Here is a 19,958-nt window from a genome sequence, read left to right on the forward strand (position 1 = left end):
CTGCCCAAGCGAGTAGCCTCAGTGCCACTAAAAGGCCTGCCCTGAGGTCCGCTCACCCCTCCACGCATCAGCGCCGGCTCAGCGTTCCCGTGGTGCGGATGCCGAGGCAGCCTGGTAGCCTCGGCCCTCGGAAGGGACGGCCACGACGCATCCATCACAGCCGCACTTGGTCCACAGTGCACTTTGTAAAAAGGCAGCAGTCAGTGACACTGAAGTTTCTCCCTTGTCCAAGTAATGTAAGAGACATTAACAGAATCAGATTTCCTTTAAATTACACTATTGCAAAGGGATATAATTGTATTAAACATATTCTGTTGCTTCCTTAAGACTTTATATTATGTACACTTAATTGAGATACAAAGCTCTTTTCAGCTATAAAAATGACAACTACTTTATTAAGGCTTAAATCTTATTTCTCAATGATAGGATGCTTCCTTTCAAGATTCAAAACATTTCAGAATCTCTCGTGATAATCAGACCGAACCTGATTTAAACAAGCCGTTTATACACAGTGTTTTCAGGTTCTAATGGCATTTGATCGAGCCAGCAAGGCCATTACCTCTTCCCTCTGTCTAAATTCAGGGAGTCTGATTTAATTTACAAATAAAAATTCAAACGCTGACCCAGGCCTACTACAAGGGCAAACAAAAATCATCAGCCATTCCTGCCTACAATACCCACACTAACAGCAAATTAGATGCCAAAGCTTTCTATTTTCATTTTCTGTTTTCCCTGAATGCAGCTCTAAGAACTGCGAACTCACAGCACAGGAAGGCTTCAGCCCTGTCCAGAATGACTCTGAGCCCGTCTGTAAATATTCACAGCATGCCATCTCTGAAGTTGTTGAGTCCTTTAACACTCACACAAGTGCCACTAAAGCTTCGCTGCATGAACCTGTCTTTTCAGAGAAAACTAGCAGAAAAGAAGCACAAGGCTCTCCACTATACTGGCACACAATTTCTGTTTTTACATTTCTGCAGGAAAGTACCAGTAAAACCTTTGAAATCTCTTTAATCTGCAGACAGTAAGAGCTAACTGAGTATTAAACTGTGTTAATTGCCACGTTTGGAGGGACAATTGTTGCAGAAACCTCCAGCTCTACTGATCACAGCGACCGAACTCCACTCCCCACACCCCTAACCCTTACTAACAAGGGCAAGGGGTTACGTTTGTTACACTGGGAGGCTCCTGCAAACCCTTCACCTCTCTTCAGAATTACAAGGAGTCAGTCTACCAAAACAGCACTCAATTTTATTATAACCCCAACTGCCAGTGTCTAGGGAAGGCAGGCAGCTTAATAAAACATACGCTGTGCTTTCACCCGGTGTAACTGTACGAGCACTGTTACATGTGCAGAACACTTCTGAAAGACGAGATGGAGCATGTTTGCGCTACAAGAGATAAAAACATGAAAACAAAATATATTGCAGAACTCAAAGACCTTATCTTTACTCAGCCTCTCTTTCTTTGCAATAATTCATTCAAGGAAGATCCGGGAATAATTTTTGATGTAAACTCTACTACAAACATATATCACTATGCTGATAAAAATCACAGACAAAACTTGTGAAATACAGTGAGTTTCATTCCTTTATGCTACTAAAATAACTTTGTTCCATTTAAAATTCAAGAGATACTGATCTGCTGTTAAGAGTTCCCCAAAATGTATCATTCTGAGATGTCACACTAAAGTCTCTTCTACTGGCCTAAAATAATGACTTTTGGAACATCTTTAGTGAATCGGGAAGAGGTCAGCAGATTTCAAGAGGAATTACTTTCTCCTTTTGGAACTATGCTAAACACTTATTTAATAGGAAAAGTTTATGACGACCACACGAAAATGAGTAAATAAAAAAGCCTTAGTATCATGAAGGTTGCCTTTGTTGTAACCTGTCAGCATCCTCTCCAAAGCGACTACAATTCTTCAGTCAATGGTCTCCATGTGAAGGTACTGCCCTTCTGCCGTTGGACTCCATTTGGGGGTGGAAATTCTGGCCCTTATTTTTGCCTGGGTTGGCAGGATTTGGGTACAAACATAATTTCCTACAGCAGCAGGTGCTGCCTCTGGGGCTAAGAACCCCATCTCTGCAGGACACAGTTCTGGAGGTGTTCAGGGACAGCTTGATGGTCTCAGATGATCTTGTTGACAGGAGTGTGAGCTGGAAACCTCGGGTTTCAAGGCTGGCTTTTCAGATACAGCCCCATTATGTGGGCCCAATTTTACCACTACAATCGTTTGCATTTGAAACGGAATGTGGCTACAACCCCAGAGGTGTTAATACATTTACAAGCGCAAAACTGCACCTTGAACTATAAAGACAACCGTTACACATTTTGGACTGCCTGGTCATTAGGGGAGTCTCTCCTTGGGATCATGCCTTCCCAAGGACCACGAAAACTTGCTGGAGAGACAGAAAAAGAAGACAATGACTGGACTAAGAACATGGAAGTAGGAAAGGGTAATGAAGGGGAGAAGGATATAGTTCAATAATTGCTGATAAAATCTGTGGCAGCCATAAATTTACTCTTCCAAGAGAATTCAACAGATCATTACCTCTGTAAATATGTATCACATAATTCTCCCTCTCTGTCACCTTGCAGATAAGTACTTAATACTTACCATCCCTACCCTGCAAAAGTACAAGTGTAATAAAATCCATCTGAGCTTCTGAACCGCAGTTACTTTTTGATAGTAGACAGTTACGTTTTGGCACCACCAGGAGACATTGCCCAATTCCCCCAGGGCCTATCTTGTGCTTTGTAAAACAAATTTTACAGATACAGACTCTTATTACTCCACTGATACAACAAGCCCAAGCACTTGGCTTTTGAAGTCGCACTCTTAACACAGCAAACTCGGACCTCTTGTTGACGACTGGCTGAACTGGGATGTCCAACCTGTCCTCCAGCTAGCTTAGCTATCACTGCTGGCCAGGCACGGCCACTGCTTTCCTGAAACTGAACTCTCAGAGCGGCACGTCGTAATCCCGGTGACCCTGCAGCCACGGCTGAAGCAAATTTAGACTGCGCTGATACTTACTGTATGTCTGAGATCCTCAATTGCACCTAAGAAATTGTTTAAAACCAGTCCGGATATTAAGGAGTTAAAAAAAAAATGGCAATTCTGTTGAAACATATATTTGACTACCGTGCTATGGGGCTAGAGATCAGCTAGGCAAAGCCCGTGTTTCCTTGGTACGACACTGTTGGCAGCTACTGAGAGTGGGCAAGAAACACTCTTAATGATGCCATTAGCTGTAAGCAGCATTAAAAGGACACTCATAAAATGCGTGTTTATGTTGTGTTCTCTGTAACAGAATCGAGTCAGATTAAAAACATCCTATAATGAATAAAATACACCTATAGAAAGAAAAGGACATGGTAGCAATAATTCTTTGGACATCTAGCACATACAGGGAGGGAGAGAAGAGAGAACATAAATAAAAAGGACTACTCACTTGGGCTTTTTTCTTCCGCAAGGTCACAGGCACAGAGGAGTTCAGAATCGATTGAAATGGGTTTCTGCTTAATCCAAAACTTAGTGCTGGCCTTCTGATTAGTAACAGGGTCTATCTCTACCTTGTCTCCAGAAATACCTGAGATGAGAAAGAATAGAGAGCCACCATAGTGATCTGTTTAAGCGATTTCATATCAGCCGTTTGACACACTTTATAAATCTTAAATGGGCTGAAAGTATATTGCCCTTTTGGGCTTTTTGAAAGCACAAGAGCTTTTGAGACCAAGAGCAAATGGTTATCAAACTGCATTGATAATCTGCATTTTAGTCTCCTGCATAAGCATACCAACAAGAAAGAAATATCACAGAAAAAATTCTTCTCAACACATACAGAGCTCTTCTGGAAGCAGTAGCTACATGAGCTGCAAGATTTATAAAAAGATACTGCTAGTTTTTCAATCACCACTATTATATGTAATAGACACTATCACACACTCTCCCTGTTCTATCTCCTATACAGTATATACACTATATCTTGTATATGAGAGGACAACACCCATTTGCAGCATTACAGAAACGCTCTTTGTGTTACCCAGATACTCATAAACAAAGACATCCAGTCCCAGAGATCCTGTGCATTTTTACACTGCTGGCATTTTAAAGCCAGCTCTAATTAGGCTGCTTTGAAAGCAAGCTGAGGATTTGTGTAGCTCCTGGCACGGGCGCCGGGCCCGGCTTCCCAACACGGGCTTCCCCAGATGGCCAGCGCTTCGCTACTGCTGCGTGTAGGCTGACCTGGGTACGGCGCGTTGCCACATGCACATCCTGCAGCAGACCTTTTGTGAGCGAAAGTAGAAAATTCCTCTGTCATCCCTCCACACGTTGCTCCCTGAGTCGCACAAGACCAGCCTTTCCAGCGGGACGCTGCCGGGGCAGGCTGAGGGCTAACAGCGTGCTGGAACCGGCCTGGGACGCTCGCCGTAATTAATAGCAGTCTTCATCACAGTACTGCGACGCAAAAGCCCTGCTACGCCGTGCTGATGAACAGAAGCTCATTGTTCAGTAGCTGTTGACACGACTGAACAAACTTCCCAGTGTGCTTTTTACATCAAGATGTGTGGAGCCTTAAAAATAATTACATTTCTTCAGTCATGAGTTATAGGTGAAGCTCATGAGAAAGCCACACAAGGAAGCAATACAGGAAAAAAGTACTTAAACATCATTTAACTCTTGCATGTCTGGAAAAACAGCAGAGATAACCTGTTCCCTCTTGAGGGTTTTGGCTATGATGCTTTCAAACACATTACGCTTGGCTCGTCTGAAGCACAAGAAAACCTACAGGAGCTGATGGTAAAACTTTTAAGAGATGCGACAAAATAAAAGTAAGATGCCACACGCATAACGACTCTCCCAAGCCCTGCAAAATTAACTCAGTATTTCTTCAAGTCTGGTCATAGCTGCAAAATTTGCAAACCACGTTCGTCTGTATTCTATGCAACTCTAAAACCAAAGCATACAGAGAACAAGGAGCAGACACCTACAGCAGGCTTCTTGCTGCAGTTCTTTCCGCTAATACAGGCTACCTTCATTTTAACCCTGGCCATTATGCCAGGTTATAATAAAGCCCCCAGCCCCCTCCCCCCTTCTACTAATCCAAGAATGCGCTTTGTCATTAACCATACGTCACATCAGAGAGATCACATTTCAATTAAGCGTTGTATCAAGAGTCCAATTAACACAAGGACTGCTAGAACTAGGTAATTTGAGCAGGCTGATGCTGTATCTGGAGCCCGTTTTGTAATTTAATTTTGGACAGATTATTTAAAATCGACGTTGTTATTTCACTGTAATGGTTAATTACTCAAAATGGCGTTTTCCGTAGTTTAAGGAAAATATGCGAAGTTGATGGTACAAGTTCTTATTTTCTCACTGAAAAAAGTCAAGGCAAGTTCTAAAAATACAGGTGCAAATTCTTTGTGTGCAAGGGTTGTTCCCCATCCCTTCCTCTAAAAACGTCACCCCTGAAAATACCCTTAAAAAATTTACACTGTATGGTCCTGCAACTTCAGAATTCACAGTCAGTCAATATTGTTAATGCACCTTGTTAATTTGATAGGATTTGTCAGGTAACTCCACTGGAAAATTATATAAAACTGTTCCAGATGAACAGATGATAGTGACATGAATTAAAGTGATAGAACAATAGTGGAATATAAACCAGAAATGACACCCAAAGTGGCTGTTGATTTATTGCCATCCTGAGTTTGGTTCTGGGCTTCCATGTATATTAGTGCTACAAATCTGGGTCCATTTAGCAGAGAGATGCTCATACATACATCACCAGCTCCTGCTCCAAGCCAAGGTCACTCCCCATTGCATCAATCTTTTCAGCAGAGGCTACTTCACCAAGCATGGATTTTGTAACCATCTCAGATGTAACAGACTTCCTCCTCTTTCATCTTTTTTTTATCATGTAAAATACACTTTAACTTCTATTATTTTTATCTGCAAATTGTTGCTGTATACTTCATCCATTATTTCTGTATCTCAACATCGCTGGCTTAAGCTCACGCACATCCAAAGAGCACATTGACAAAGAATGTTGTCTTTTTAGTGTTATTGTTCTCACAATCTGTATGTGTTGAAACCTAAAATCAAAACAATATTATGTATGTGGCTTCTGCAGTCTCTGTATTGCAGCAAAAATTAGTCACACTCAAAAATCAAGTAAAAATGCTGCTCCTACTATTTTTTTTAATTCATTCATTTTATCAAAAGAAATGTCACCGATGTATCAGTCCAGTAACACTGTTCTGTTCTTGCTTCCTTTATTGGGGTCTGCAACTGCCCCCCCTTTTCTGAAACACTTGCCAGCAGTAATTTTCCAAGACAATATGCTTCTTTTAGTTTTGCTAATGTGATACACAAGCAAACGTGTCTTATTCCTTCACAACATGATAGAACCTTTGTAAAAATGTTGAGAATACTATTGTATGTGCATTACACTGTAATATGAGCTAAAACATAAAACCCCAGACCTGAAACTGCTATGGCTAAAGCTTTCCACTGTAATAAAACCATCAGTCAAAAGGTGGTCATTCCTCCCATGGTCATTTACGTACCGCTTTTTGCTATGGAAGAACTATGCACACTATACAGAATATCGAGCTTACTCCAGTATTTTCAGTGAACCTTGCCTCAAATTCAATGACCAGGCCTCAAAACAGCTAAAACGTTTCAAAAAGTACCAGTATGCAAACAGTAATTCACAAACATAGCTCACACTATTGCTACCTGTTCATGCAACTGAAATACAATCCAATACAGAACCTACTGAAATTCAACGACGTGGATGTCTTACAATGTCAGAGCAAACCGCAGGGAGTGGAGATGAGCTACGCTGAGTGTTTTCTCCACCACTTCTGGGTTCTGTCACACGTAAACATCCTTCCACGGGAAGCCTGGGAAACTGGGACTCGCCCCCAAAACCACATGGATATTTTCAGTGCAACCACTGTGCTGTATTTCAGCCAGACTGACAGCCGATCCGCTCCTGCACAGCTACTGACATCGTCAATACCATCAATAAGGAGCAATGGAATTATTTTGGATCCTTGGCGTCCTCTAGGAAAACTGTCGCTTTGCTATGGCTGCCACATAGAACCGATGACATAAAAATGCTACAGAGAAAAGTCTTTGCAACTGGCCATCACTAAACTGACACAGAATAGCTCTGGAACCACAGTTACTGAAGAGCGATGAACAAAAACGAGACACCATTTTTCACATTTCAGATTGTACGGAGCAGTCTGTCAGTCTCAGAAGATGAACACATTAACGCTGAGCAGCCCTAATCCAAACAGCACCTCAATGCTTATTTTACCAGCATTGCTCTTTCATTATCTTTAAAAAATTCAGGAGAAGCCCCAGCAAAATTTGACTTCAATATTTAAAGGTTATGATGCTGTACATTTGCCCAAACTTTGAATACCCCACTGGAGTTTTCTTTGATTTAAAAAAAAAAATTAGGTTCTAAAAATCACATTGTCAGTGTACTGCCATCAAAAAATATACAAGTTTGCAGATTGTTATAAAAGGGAAATTTTATGGTCTTTACACTACTGGACAGGGTCAGCTCCTTCATTGCTACACAAGTTAAGCCATTTGTTTCATTTAACAGCTATTCTCCCTTAACCATTTATCTTTAGTGATCTGTCATGACCTTTTCAAGCTCTCATTTCTGACACTTTCCAGATACAGTGAGTCAAACTTCACTGGAAGCAAACTATCACACCCAGATAGTTTGCTCAAAAGCAGAAAACATGCCCAGCGCTGTCCTGCTTCAGCACCAGCATATAAACCCTTCCTTAACAAGACAGTTCTAAATAAACTAAGAAAGCCTCTTCTGTAAAAATTTTAGAGGCATAAACTTTTATACGTGCTTAAGGATGGAAGAATGAAGAGACTGTAGTGACAATAATATAGGAACTTGTATAGGTTAAATTTAACAATTCTATGGAATTCTACAGAATAAATGTATTTTGTAAACATTACGGCACTTAATATTTTACTGCTGAATTATTTCTTTATGGAAGGTATTTGCAGGAATGTCACAGGTCACCTACCAATGCATCATTAATCAAATTTTCACAATTTAAACACGAAGATAAAAAGCCATTCAATCATTTTAAAACAGTAATGGGGCTTTTATAATTCAAGAGTCTGTCATCCCTTGGCCTTCGGGTTTTCAAAAGCATTCAGAAAGCTAATAAGGACAATATAAAACCTTTAGAGAATGCTAGTTTAATTTTGTTCCACCTCAAATTTCCACTTGGTTGTTAAAATCTTTCAGTCTCAAAAAAGGAAAAACCTAATCATTCCTAATTTTGCATAGCCTCATTTAAAAATAACAAAACAGTTGGCAAGAAGCTTTCCATTAGGAAGCCTAGATTAAAAAAAAAGAGATGAGGTCATTAAATAATGGCCTTCTTTCAGAAGAAACATGTGCTAGCTGATTGTGGATAATAAAAATACTGAAGTATTTTCAACCGAAAGCAATTTTTTTTAACTGCTGAAATGCTAGCAACACTTTCAAGTGATGGGCCCCACGATAAAATGGACCAACATGATAATGACGGCTTTAAAAATGTCCGAGATGGACAGTCAGCTATTAGAGATGGCCAAAGGTTTGAACCGTTCCATTTTACTAAGCGTTATAGTACGGATTGATTTACCTAACTGAACATCAGTGGTGAATCGAAGCCTATGGATCATGCTGACTTTGAAGGACTTGTAATGGTGGCTACTGAGCATGTCCTGAACGGTAGCTATATCGATCTGAGGGTCCTCCTCCGAGACCTCTTCTCCTCTTGAACCTGCAAAACAAGCCAACGATAATGAACGAGAGGTTTAAAATATGGCATACGATTCAGCTAGCATGTAAGTACGGCTGTGATGTCTGCCGCTGCAGACGGCTTTTTAAGAAAGAACAAAATGCTCAAGTCCACGTCTCTGGGAGGAGGAAATTCTCACCCTCCCTCCAAAGACAAAATCACTGATTCATTAAGGACATTACGACACACATTTGCTTCCCACATGAAGAGCAGTGCAACATCCCGGCGGCAGGTTCTCGTGTCACATGAGACACCCCTGGGCCGCGGACGGGATCCCCCCCAGGACCCCCACAGCCTGGCACCCCGGGAAGGAGCCTGGCGAAGGGGGGCCTGTCCCCAGCCAGGGCAGTATGTTCAGGTGCCGCCCTCGATGTATGCACGAGCACAGTTCTCCCGTGTTTCAGCATCCCCCCACGTGGGATGTGACGCTGGCATCTTGCTGCAGCGCTGGCAACACCTCGGGCACTCTGATCTCAGCCCTGCAGTACCAAAGCTGCGCTTTATTTACTGATTAGTATTCTCATTACTACTACAGGTACTGGCTTTATAAAAGGTAACATCTCATTAAGCCAAAATGCCAATTACTGAAAAAATATAACGCACTTTAAAGATTTTTTTACATTTTATGACGTTGGATTAACACCAATTTAAACATTACTATAATGCGATATATAACTTCGCGCAGAGTAATTTCTATGCCAGCTGCTAATAAAGCATCCCAGCTCTAAATGATCTTCAGATGCTGTTAGATAAAGTGGTATAAATATGTTTGAAAACTGATTTAGCTTCTTACAGAAGATACTGAAGAATGACACGTTTTGTTTAATATCCCAGCTAATGTAGTCCTAAAAGCTGAATCAACTGCCAGTTCAGAGTACTAAATTTGCTGCAGGAGATTAATGAAAACTTTATATTTTGCTGAAATTTTAATAATGGGAAGATGAGATGATGGAATTTTAGTACAGGCCTTAAAGATCCAGCAAAGCAGGCTAAGAACTTGTCAGATTTTTTGGTATTAATTTTGTTCGAGACTTGCACAGTTGCAGCAGCCTCAACACTAACGCCTCCCACACTGACCCTTCCCTCGGGGGATGTACACTCCCACCCTCTTCGGGGACCTCAGCTCGCAGGGAAGCTACGGCGAGTTTTCATGTTTGGGCCCCCACAACAAGGGGCCAGTTTGCCAGGAAAGGCCACGGCTCCCAGGGGAGGAAAACCCTGGCCCTTGTCTCAGACACATGCTGTTGATGCAGAAGCAGGCTCCCTTTTAAACAGGGTAATTTAGAGCTGCAGGAGTACACGCCATTTGCTTCCGCAAGGGAAACTGTCGGGGTGGTGGCCATAAGCAGGACAAACGTAGGCGAGAGAGAAGAAAAACCCCACCTGAGACTGGAGCATTTTTCCTGCTGGCTGGGAGCGTTCCCTTTCCTATCTGCTAATTCAGTAACAAATGTCACTGCTTATGATAAATATCTTTCATGTCTGTATCAAAGAAAGTTTAGCATTTGCTGTTAAATGAGTCAAAATACACGTTGAGAGCATAAAACAGGAGATTCACATTTCGTAGACGTTAGTCACATAAGCTTTCCACCCTGCCCACAGGAGAGCGGGCGAGAGCGATGCCCGCTCCTCGCTGCTCCTAACACTGCCTCCTGACACGCAAGTGCGGACCTTTCTTCGGGGAAGGGGGACAGCGAAGGGTTAAGCTACAAATTGGGCCGTGCCACTCGACTTGAAAGAATTCCAAAAATCAAGTGAAACAGTCTACATGTGAATTTATGCAGAGCCATCTTAACATTGCAACCACTCTATGCTCCAGAATGACAAGATAAATTGTAATGGCTCCTTCAGAGACATTACAATGTATTTTGTCAAAGACCCCTGTGTTAATGTCTCTATACTATGGATTATCATAATGTATCATGTCAAACCCTCATGCTGCAGTACTTCAAAGATACACTGAGATATGTCAAACTTTTTGGTGCTCTTAAAAGCATCTTCAAACACCGTGGCACGGCGGCGCCTGAAAGCAAAGCAGGAGGATGGCAATGGCACTGCTGCCCTGCAGTCGAGAGTGAACCGATGGAAACCAGTGAAATGCCCGTTCAGCCCTGACAGCGGCTCCCAGTCACGCAGCCAGCCCTGCGCTCGCAGCACGCGGTCACAACGGCACGGCACGCCGTGCTGGGATACAAGCCATGGCACGGCGGGACCATGCGGTTACACCTGGGTATCCCCCTGTCCGCAGGGGAGCTAGGGGCTGGGGACAGACGGGGACACGGCGGGGCAGGGAAGGACCCCCAGACACCGCGACACAGCGTGAACCCAAGCAGTGCAGAGGGGTCACTGCTGGCCGGGGGGAGAGGAACCCTGAGCCCCGCGCACCCCCGTCTGCAGGGAGGTCGTTAGTGCTGCCCCTAATAAAGCCCCGCTCTAGGATTCAGAGAAGCCGCCTCGGGCAAGCCGTTTCCGATGGCGGGGTGCACTGTGCGCTGCCTCCTCCCAACGCGCGGCTGCGTTTTAACGGCGGGTGACGAGACTCTCACCTCTATGCAACGGGCAGCACTCTATATAGCGGGGTTTTAAGTACAGTGTTATACATAAAGAAGTGTTAGCACCAACAGACAAAATGAATTGGTGGCAGTAAGAAATTCAGAAATAACACAAAGAACAGCAACATGTTAACCTCGTCCTCGCACCTCCTGCGAAGTGTTCTTAAAACACTTCACAAGATCAAGACCCACAGGACGCTCTGCAGGTACTGCTGCCCTTGTGTCCCCAGCCTCCCCGCCCGGCCTCGACCCGCGCCAACCTCCCCGTCCGCACTGAATTACCGGCAGAGTGGGGACACTACGTGTCTACTTCACAGGGCTGTTAGGAAGCTGAGTCTTCCCAGATTTCACACACCCAAATTAAAGGTATTAGAAAGAAAATTAGCAGCCTGCCAGAGCATAGCCAGGGGAAAAAAGCGTCGCTGTAACTAAAAACGTGAGCACCTTGTCGGTGTCTAAACTGCAGGAGCATTAACTGCTGCAGCCGGAGCAGCTGAACAGTGGGATTTTGCTCTGGAAGCCTTTCAGATCCTCCACGTATCGGTAACCTCTGCTGACTTTGTTTTATGAAGCTTTGTGAATGGATTCAGGTTTACAGAATTTCTACAGTTGCTGCTCTTGGGAGAGCAGCCAGGAACTCCACCATCAAAACAGATCATCTGTCTAAAGATGGCAAGACACGCGGACCCCTGAGGGTGCATCGGATAATAGCAGTAATATCAGTAACAACAGAGAGAAATGCCCTGCAGGGAAAAGCCTGACTGCAGAACTTGGCATATTGCTCTTACCCCGCAGCTCTGCGAGGATGTCTGCGAGACTGCCGGCGTTCAGCAGCAGCAGGAAGAGCCATCTCCACCAGCTGATTGGGGAAAAAATCATAAAAATATTTTCCACATGCAAGCAGCTGTGAATAAACCTGTCAAATATTTACAGGCCTGTCAGGGTATTTGTAATGGAGATCACAGTGTGGCTTTTGAATGTAAAAGCTTCTGCTTGGGAAGACAATCAAGTAAAGTGGATGCTCCAGGTCTATTATTTAGCCCAAGAGCCGACCCAGCGATACAGCTCTGCCGGCAGAGAGACCGCTCCGGGTCCGGGGAGAGACTCCTACTCTACAAACAAACTCCTTCACATAACGACAGGGAGACTCAGTTTGCAGTGACCTCTGTATTTTTTCCTTACAGTCTACCTAATTAAAGATGACTGACTTTGTGAAAGAAAAAGTGAAAAAATCTGGAGTCAGATGTGGGATAAACAAGGCACAAGAGAAGAACCTGCACGAAGCGCAAAGCACAGCTACGAGGGAGGCACTTCCCTTAGCCCTGGACAGGGGTTTAATTATTGGAGCAGTAAGGCAGGAAAATCCATGAACAGAGCAGGAAAAGAACGGCTGAGAGGAAGCCTGTGCCTCCGCCCCACCATCCCCAAGCCAGGGACAGAGTAACGCATGGCACAGGTAAACAGGGAGTCTCTTCATTTTCCGGCATCAGGGCACTGCCACGTCTGGTGCCAATCCTTCCACCCTACCCTTGGAGCACGTGCGCGGGGGCCGAATGAGGTTGGTGCTCGACACAGGGCTCAGGCCGGCAGCGCGGGAGCTGCCTGCAGGGCAGGGCAGCTGGTGTCTGCTGCCCACGCAGCCGCCGGCTCGCCCTGCACCGGCAGCCACGGCGTTGGCGCTGCACTGGGCACCACTGGGATAACTTGAGACCAACCTCCCACCACCTGTTACAAGCTCTACTCATTGCAATTGCTTGTACTCAGCAGCAACTACAGGCACCCTGGCAGAGCAGCACCCTGCCGTGCTCGGGGCTGTGCATACACCGTGCAAGTTGCCCCACGCTGATGAACTTCAAGTGCAATGTAGGTTACAATTAAGTTAGGTCTGATTCAGTGGAGAGCAGAGGCAGTCCGTGTTTGCAGACTCCCATCTCCTGGACAGAACCACAGACACTGCACGGCTAACGATGTTCTCACAGAAATGATGTTTTTAAATACCTAAAACCAAAGTCACTGTGTGAGAACGCACGGTGCTGGATGGAGGGAGATCCCATACAGAAGCATATGCATTCCATGCAGCTACATGTCTTTTTTCTTTATCCATCTGATTCTTACCAACTCTCCTGTCCTGCTCCTCATCAGAGGAGGGACTGCGAGTCCAGCAGCCAGTCGGACTGCTCTCCATCTCTGCTCAGATTGCTTCTGCAGCAAAACCATACAAACCATTAAACCACAGCCTCCTACTTTAAAAAAAAAAAAAAAAAAAAGAGTGGTGTTTTCTGTCCACCGAAGCTGAATAAAAAGCAAAAATGGTATCAAGGGCTACATACTTCTACACTTTAAGACAGCCACTGTGGTGAAGCACTACGATGTTTTAGAAGTCACGGCCATGGTGCCAGTTTGCAGTCTCTACATTTGATGGTCATCTGGAAAACTGACATATTTCCCAGTCTGGAAACAACAGTTGAAGATCTTTACTCTGTTGTTTGGGGTTTTTTTGCTTTGTTTTGTTTTTTTTAAACCAGGTTCAGTATAGAGGTAGTATTTTTGTTCAAGTACTTGAACTACTGTGAAATACAGAGCTGTATTTGTAACTCAGTCCAATCTCTTCATAGAAAATCCTGATTTTCAGATGAGACAAACAGTAATGAAACAACAGGCACCGGAAGCACGAGTCTGAAAATAAGTCAGAAGCTAAAACAAGGAGCCTTATCCAAAAGGGACTCCTGTAAGCACTAGAGGACATATAAAAATGACACATTAGTAATATCAGAATATTGAAATGCCGTATGTGGCCTATTCAAGAGCAAGTGAACCTGTATTTCCTCGATAAAACAACAAAATATAAAGTTAACAGCATTGCAAAAATGTCCCTTATTACTTTAATGTACTAGTATATTGCTTAATTGAAGTTCTTAATTGTAATACAATTAATTACATACACAGAGTCCCCAATTACATTTTCCAATAAGACATTGGCTTTGGTACAGGTCTAAAGGCACTAAACCAATTTTAATATATTAAGACCAATTTCCCTTGAATACTAATTACTATCTAATGATAAAATGAGAAAGAGGAACTTTCCAGAAGTAAGATGGTAAGAATAAAACTAAATTAGCCATGAACAGTTTGCTACTACACATAAAAGCATTTCACATTACAAAGTGGAGGCTTTCCGTTTAAAGATAAATCTTAGTGTGAGTTAAAAAGTTCTGCATACTGGAAACAGTTTATTAGTTTGAATGCTATTAGTAAATGTTGGGTAGATAGGGGTTTTCTCCATACATATTTCTTAATAATGTTTTCTGTTTCATTTAGTACCCTGAAATATAAACTTTCTATTTGCCCAAAGGAAACTGGCAGCTATTTTAGTAGCGGATGTTTGGCATCATACATATATGTATTTATAAATGAATATGAGACTATGAAGAGCACATTGAAAAATAATAGCTGTTATAACAGTTTTTTCCTGACTGGCATATCTAAGCTAAACATATTTTAAATAAAAACAAAATGCACAAAATTAGTATTTCATTTTGATGTTAGGATTTTCAAGCTATTATTTCATTAATAGTGCAAAACAGTCAATATTTCTGTTCTAATGCCATGCCAAAAGATAGCTCCTTAAGCATTACAAAATGCCATTTCTTATTGTGTATTGGGTGAACCAGGCTCTGTACAATGCATGAATTATGGCTGATCTTATATACTGTATTGTCCTTGAACGTCTATGCGTGTAGAGAGTTAACTGCATGGGTGTTTCACATACATCCCTGAGCAGGGACAATGGAAGATCACTTTAATTTCACCCACATTTTTGGGGAAAAACTGTAAGCATAAGATTTCTCCTGCACTCCTTATTTGAGTTTGGTATCAATTCAGAAAACATTCAGTAATAGCACAACAGAAGAAAGACAGAATTTGTGTAAGCATTTATTTTTTGCCTAGATTACTGTCAGCCTTGAACAAACTAAAACAGTGACTTGCTCCTGAACTCTACAGAGTCAAAACATCTGTTTTGCCTTCGCTTTTCCATGTTCTGGGCACTGGCTGACAAACACAAGACCCACGAACGGACAAAAAGCCACCACCTACCAATGTGATGCCATTGCGGCAGGGGAGGATGGCGGCTGCAGCAGCACCGGGAGCACGGGGAGCTCCGGGGGAGCCCTCGGGGTCCAGCCCAGCGTGCTCCCCATCATGGGTAAATCACCATCCTAGCAGGGGCTCCAGGTCACACTCTTAGATGGGCACTGTTGGTTTGCTTAAGGAGGGCCAGGAGAGCTCATGAATTAAGAGTACTTTTGACTTGACAGCCTCAGGGATCTTTCCACGTTCTGTTCTGCCAAGGAGCTTGCTTTTGTGTCCCCTCGCCTAGGAGGGAAGAGGAGCAGTCGCTGCACAAGGACTTCAGGGCAAGGGAAAAGTGTTCCATCAACGTTACGGCTAACGTTCATTTTGAGACAGGGCCTCTGAGGCTCTCCTGGGGCACTTGCTACTGATGCAGAGTAAACCGAATGCCTCCTGCTAAACCACTTACAAACCTACGACAGATTTACTATTGAAGTAATGGTGCAACCTGAACCTACTCGCTCGTGAGAGCTAAGAGCATCAGTAGCTATAGCTACCAGCCACAGCATGGATTCCTCCACAGATGATAAAAATATGTTAAAAATGCAGTATATACAATACACTTTTAATTACAGAGCCTGGATTAAAAAAAATGTTATTTTTAATAAAGATGTGCAAAACCTATGGAAGTATGACTAGTATCTATCTTTTCATAGACTAAAAATGGATACAAAAATAATAGCCAGGATGCAGACGTCGGGGAGTTCTGGCTTGTGGAAGAGTGCAACTTGATTAGCGAGGTTAAAATTGCTCCATTTCCTCATGCACAGCACCCCTGCTACCTTCTGCCGCATTCACTCCCCCAGTTTCTTAGAACCATTTTATGAAGAAATAAACCAGGAGCATCAAGAATATTTTGGGAGCTAGTCCCACTCTATGGAGAACGGCAGCCAGAACTGTGAGTGCTTAATCTCGGCTCCAGCACTGACGTACCACCAGAGAGCTCACAGCAGCTGCGTCTCACCCCTGCCATTCCTTAAATGGGAGTAGAGGCTACTACTCGCCACTGGAATTAGGAGGTACTTTGGGGATGCTCTGCTGTCATTCTAGGATAAAATATGAAATGCTAGAGCCAAAAAGCATAAATGGAAAGGTCTAATCTTTGTAAAGAAAGAAGAAACTCTCCTACGACTTGAAACAGGCTCTTACTATGATTGTTTGCAGCAAACACTCTGAGCACGGTCTTGGCTGAGAGCATGAATGCTACTGGTCTCCTCATTAGTACAATCAACATTTTTACAGCTGAATTAAAATGGAATGAAAAAAACCCAAAAACTGAGAGCATAACTGTTGGAAAGAATGAAGGACGGACCAAAATGCTATGGAGGACAAACACAAATCAATGTTAAATGTCTTTTTTTTTTTTTAAGTTTCATATAATTCCTTGTAAAGAAATAAATCAGGAAATAATATTAGGACCATTAAAACAGTAACAGAATAAAAATATTTGAGCATTGCTGGAGAGAAGTTTATTTGTCTAGCACTTTAAAAATCATCATACTGCTCTAATTATATCAACATGGTTAATTTCTTTAAATCCTATTAGAAAAAAAATCAGCACCTCTAACAGCTGTATTGACATGGCAAAATATACTGCACACCAATCACTTCAGTCACTAAGCAATGCCTGCAACAGAAAAAGTTTCATATTTCCAGTGTTTTCAGGGTTGGTCATAACTTTACGGAGCAGAGTTTAACAGAAGAAGATTAATCATGAAGTGATAAACAGGATGCAGACTATTTACTAGAAAGGTATGAAATCCATCATTTCCCTCTGGAATATTGTTTTGGCACAACTGAGAAGTGCCTCAGGAAAGAGAGTCTCGTCAAAACTTACTTGCCCAGACAGTACAGCTTGTATTCCAAAATACATAACTTATGTGAGTTTAAGCAATTTAGAAGAGCAAAAGTGAAAAGGGGAAACATACTGTTCTCCCGGACAAGGCAGAATTCCAAAGTGCTCTGGCTCTCCAAGGTACAGTCTAAATCTACTGGGACATTAGGTTCACTCTGCTTCTCCAGCCGATACTGAGGACCTGAAACATAAAGTAACTTGTAAAATCATCTGTTTTCTAACAAAGTGATGGCTTATCATGTTCAACTAACATGAAATTACTTGTAGCCTAGAAGTATGGCAGGTAGATGTTTATGTTTCAAAACTCTTTGCCAAAGGGAAGGGCCCTATCAGAAAAAGGTGGAGGATGGTGTGCAAGGAAACAACATATTCCAGTCATCTTCAGCTATCTAACAACGCTACCCGACAAACTCCTGTCCAGCATTTCTGTATTATTCCTACACCAGATGAGCCTGTATTGAATACCCTGCCCGTGCTGCAAGACACGGGTATTGCCTGTTGCAAGAAATATCTACTCAGACCTTGGTGTATATCTCTGTTGTCTTATTTGGGCATCTTTCCTGATGTGAAAAAGCACAATGTGTTTGCTCCCCTTTGCTCTGCCCTCTCTGTGGCTCCTTATAGACTGAAGACAGGCTGCTGTGACTGTCACCCTGGCTGCTGTTTGCCAGGGACGAGCCCCCTCCCGCACTGCCCGGGGCTGCAGCACACGCAGTCCAGCCCCACGCGCCACAGCTGGCCCAGACAGGAGCTACGCTGCGTACCCGAGCGCATTACTCTTCCAGCTTGGGATTAAAGCCTGCTTCTTGAGTGCAGGCTCAACCAAACATACGCTCACACCTTCCGCAGGTGTGGAAAGCCAAGAAAATCCCAGCTGCACACGTAAGGCTGTTGCAGCCTCGGCAGTGTCTGCACAGAGCGCTGAGAAATACCCGGGAAGGAAAGCAGCCCTTCTTTTATGAATTGCATTTTGTTGTGAAAACCAGCTCCACGACACATAATTTGGCTATTTCTACCTCTGCCAATGGAGCATTTCTCAAAAGGCTGCACTTCCGAAGCGCAGGGTAAGGATTTCCTTACACATCAGCAGCCATCGGCACTGCTTCCCAGGCTGACTCGAGGCAACGTGCTGGATGGAGTTTGGCATCACCCGGCAGCTCAACAGCTGCAAGGAGCAGAAAGGGTCACCGAGAGATGGATTTTATCTTTTTCCACAGATCTGTATGCTGTTAACATTGAACTGCAGCACACATAAGCATGTACAGATGCTGTTGCTTCAAATGAATTATTTTCATATACATTACATTTAACTGTAGCTCTTCAAGATTCAGGTGCCAGCTTCCTTCTTCTCAAACCAAATCACCGAAGGACAGATGATACTACTTTAAAAACTGTCTTCCAAACACAGAAAATGTATTGAAAACTTGTTTTTACAAAAATTAGTTCACTTCTTGAAAAAAATCTTTCAGTTGGATCCTTCAAGTAGGATCCTTGAATGGATCCTTAAACTACATGCCTTAACGGGAATAAAAAAAGAACACACTAACACAATTCCAGGTGAAACCCCTGTAAGTTGGCTCCAGGCCTGCTGTCTGAACAGCAGGCGGGAGAGGACCCAACGGGGTGAGAGGGGTGACTCGGGTAAGCCAAACTCCATGTGGGACCCCGGGCAGAAGAAAAGCCACTTCCAAAGGCGGGAGCTGGTGGAGGCAGACGTGCTCCTGCCCGCGCTGCACCCCCAAGCAGCGCAGGGCCATCTCCACTCCTGCTCACACCCGAGAGCTGAAGTGCACACAAAGTTCTCAGCTGTGTAATTTCTGTATAATCCAGTAAAATAACACTAAACAGAAAAATTTAAGTGATGCAAAGCACCTTTAAGCAGGTCTTAATGTAACAAAAAACCCTAGAACTGAAATAACGAAATCTATTCCCTCTTTATCAGTACTTAAAATATTTCTGAATTTTTCCTGACTTTGAATTATGATAGTATATGATGAAATATTTAAAACATATAAAAAAATTAAGTATTTTAGCCTCATATGGCATGCCTAAGAAATGGAATTTGTTAGCCAATTAATTTTAAATTTACTACAGCAGAATTTCAATTACAGTTTCTCATTTCGTCTCCCCAGAAGCCATGTGAAGCGCTTCCTACACGGCCCAAGCGCGTTTTGTTCCCGAAGTGGAACATTATTTCTCCGTAAAATGGAGCCCCCTCATTCCCGGTGACTCTCAGAGCAGCTACGGAGCCAGGCTATTCGCAGGCCACAGGAGGAAAGCACAACTGCTCCTTCCCTGCCCAGCGCAATCAGCAGCTGCACGTGTATCTGGTTGAAGCATTTACAGAACAAACCGCGCTCAAGAAACAGCAGAGACATCTCATACCAGCACAAACAACAGAAAGGCAAATATATATAGCACCATTGTTTCTCCTCTCCCAGCTACTGGAAATGTGATTAAAAATTTAAAATAAATTAAATAAACAGAGGCCTGGCTTGTTAGGCAGAAGCAAAATATACTGAATTGAAACAAATATTAAAGTGGTAAATGAATTTGTATTTAAAAACTGG

At 43.1% G+C, this 19,958-nt stretch overlaps 1 protein-coding gene across 3 annotated transcripts in view; it reads right to left on the minus strand.

The window, feature by feature from the left end:
- The window catches only part of MAPKAP1 (MAPK associated protein 1), a 97,047-nt gene that overhangs the window by 10,754 nt on the left and 66,335 nt on the right, over positions 1-19,958 (minus strand). The window contains exons 7-9 of one of the 3 annotated variants that reach the window (XM_059828807.1): positions 17,462-17,569; positions 8,692-8,832; positions 3,459-3,596 (exon numbers count right to left, since the gene is read on the minus strand). In XM_059828807.1, coding sequence (XP_059684790.1) covers positions 3,459-3,596; positions 8,692-8,832; positions 17,462-17,569 — 387 coding nt within the window. The remainder of the gene's footprint in view (positions 1-3,458; positions 3,597-8,691; positions 8,833-17,461; positions 17,570-19,958) is intronic. The other 2 variants (XM_059828809.1, XM_059828810.1) reach the window with 2 other exon arrangements.

This window comes from Gavia stellata, chromosome 24, assembly GCF_030936135.1.
Source record: "Gavia stellata isolate bGavSte3 chromosome 24, bGavSte3.hap2, whole genome shotgun sequence".
In the NCBI taxonomy this organism is placed as follows: Eukaryota; Metazoa; Chordata; class Aves; order Gaviiformes; family Gaviidae; genus Gavia; species Gavia stellata.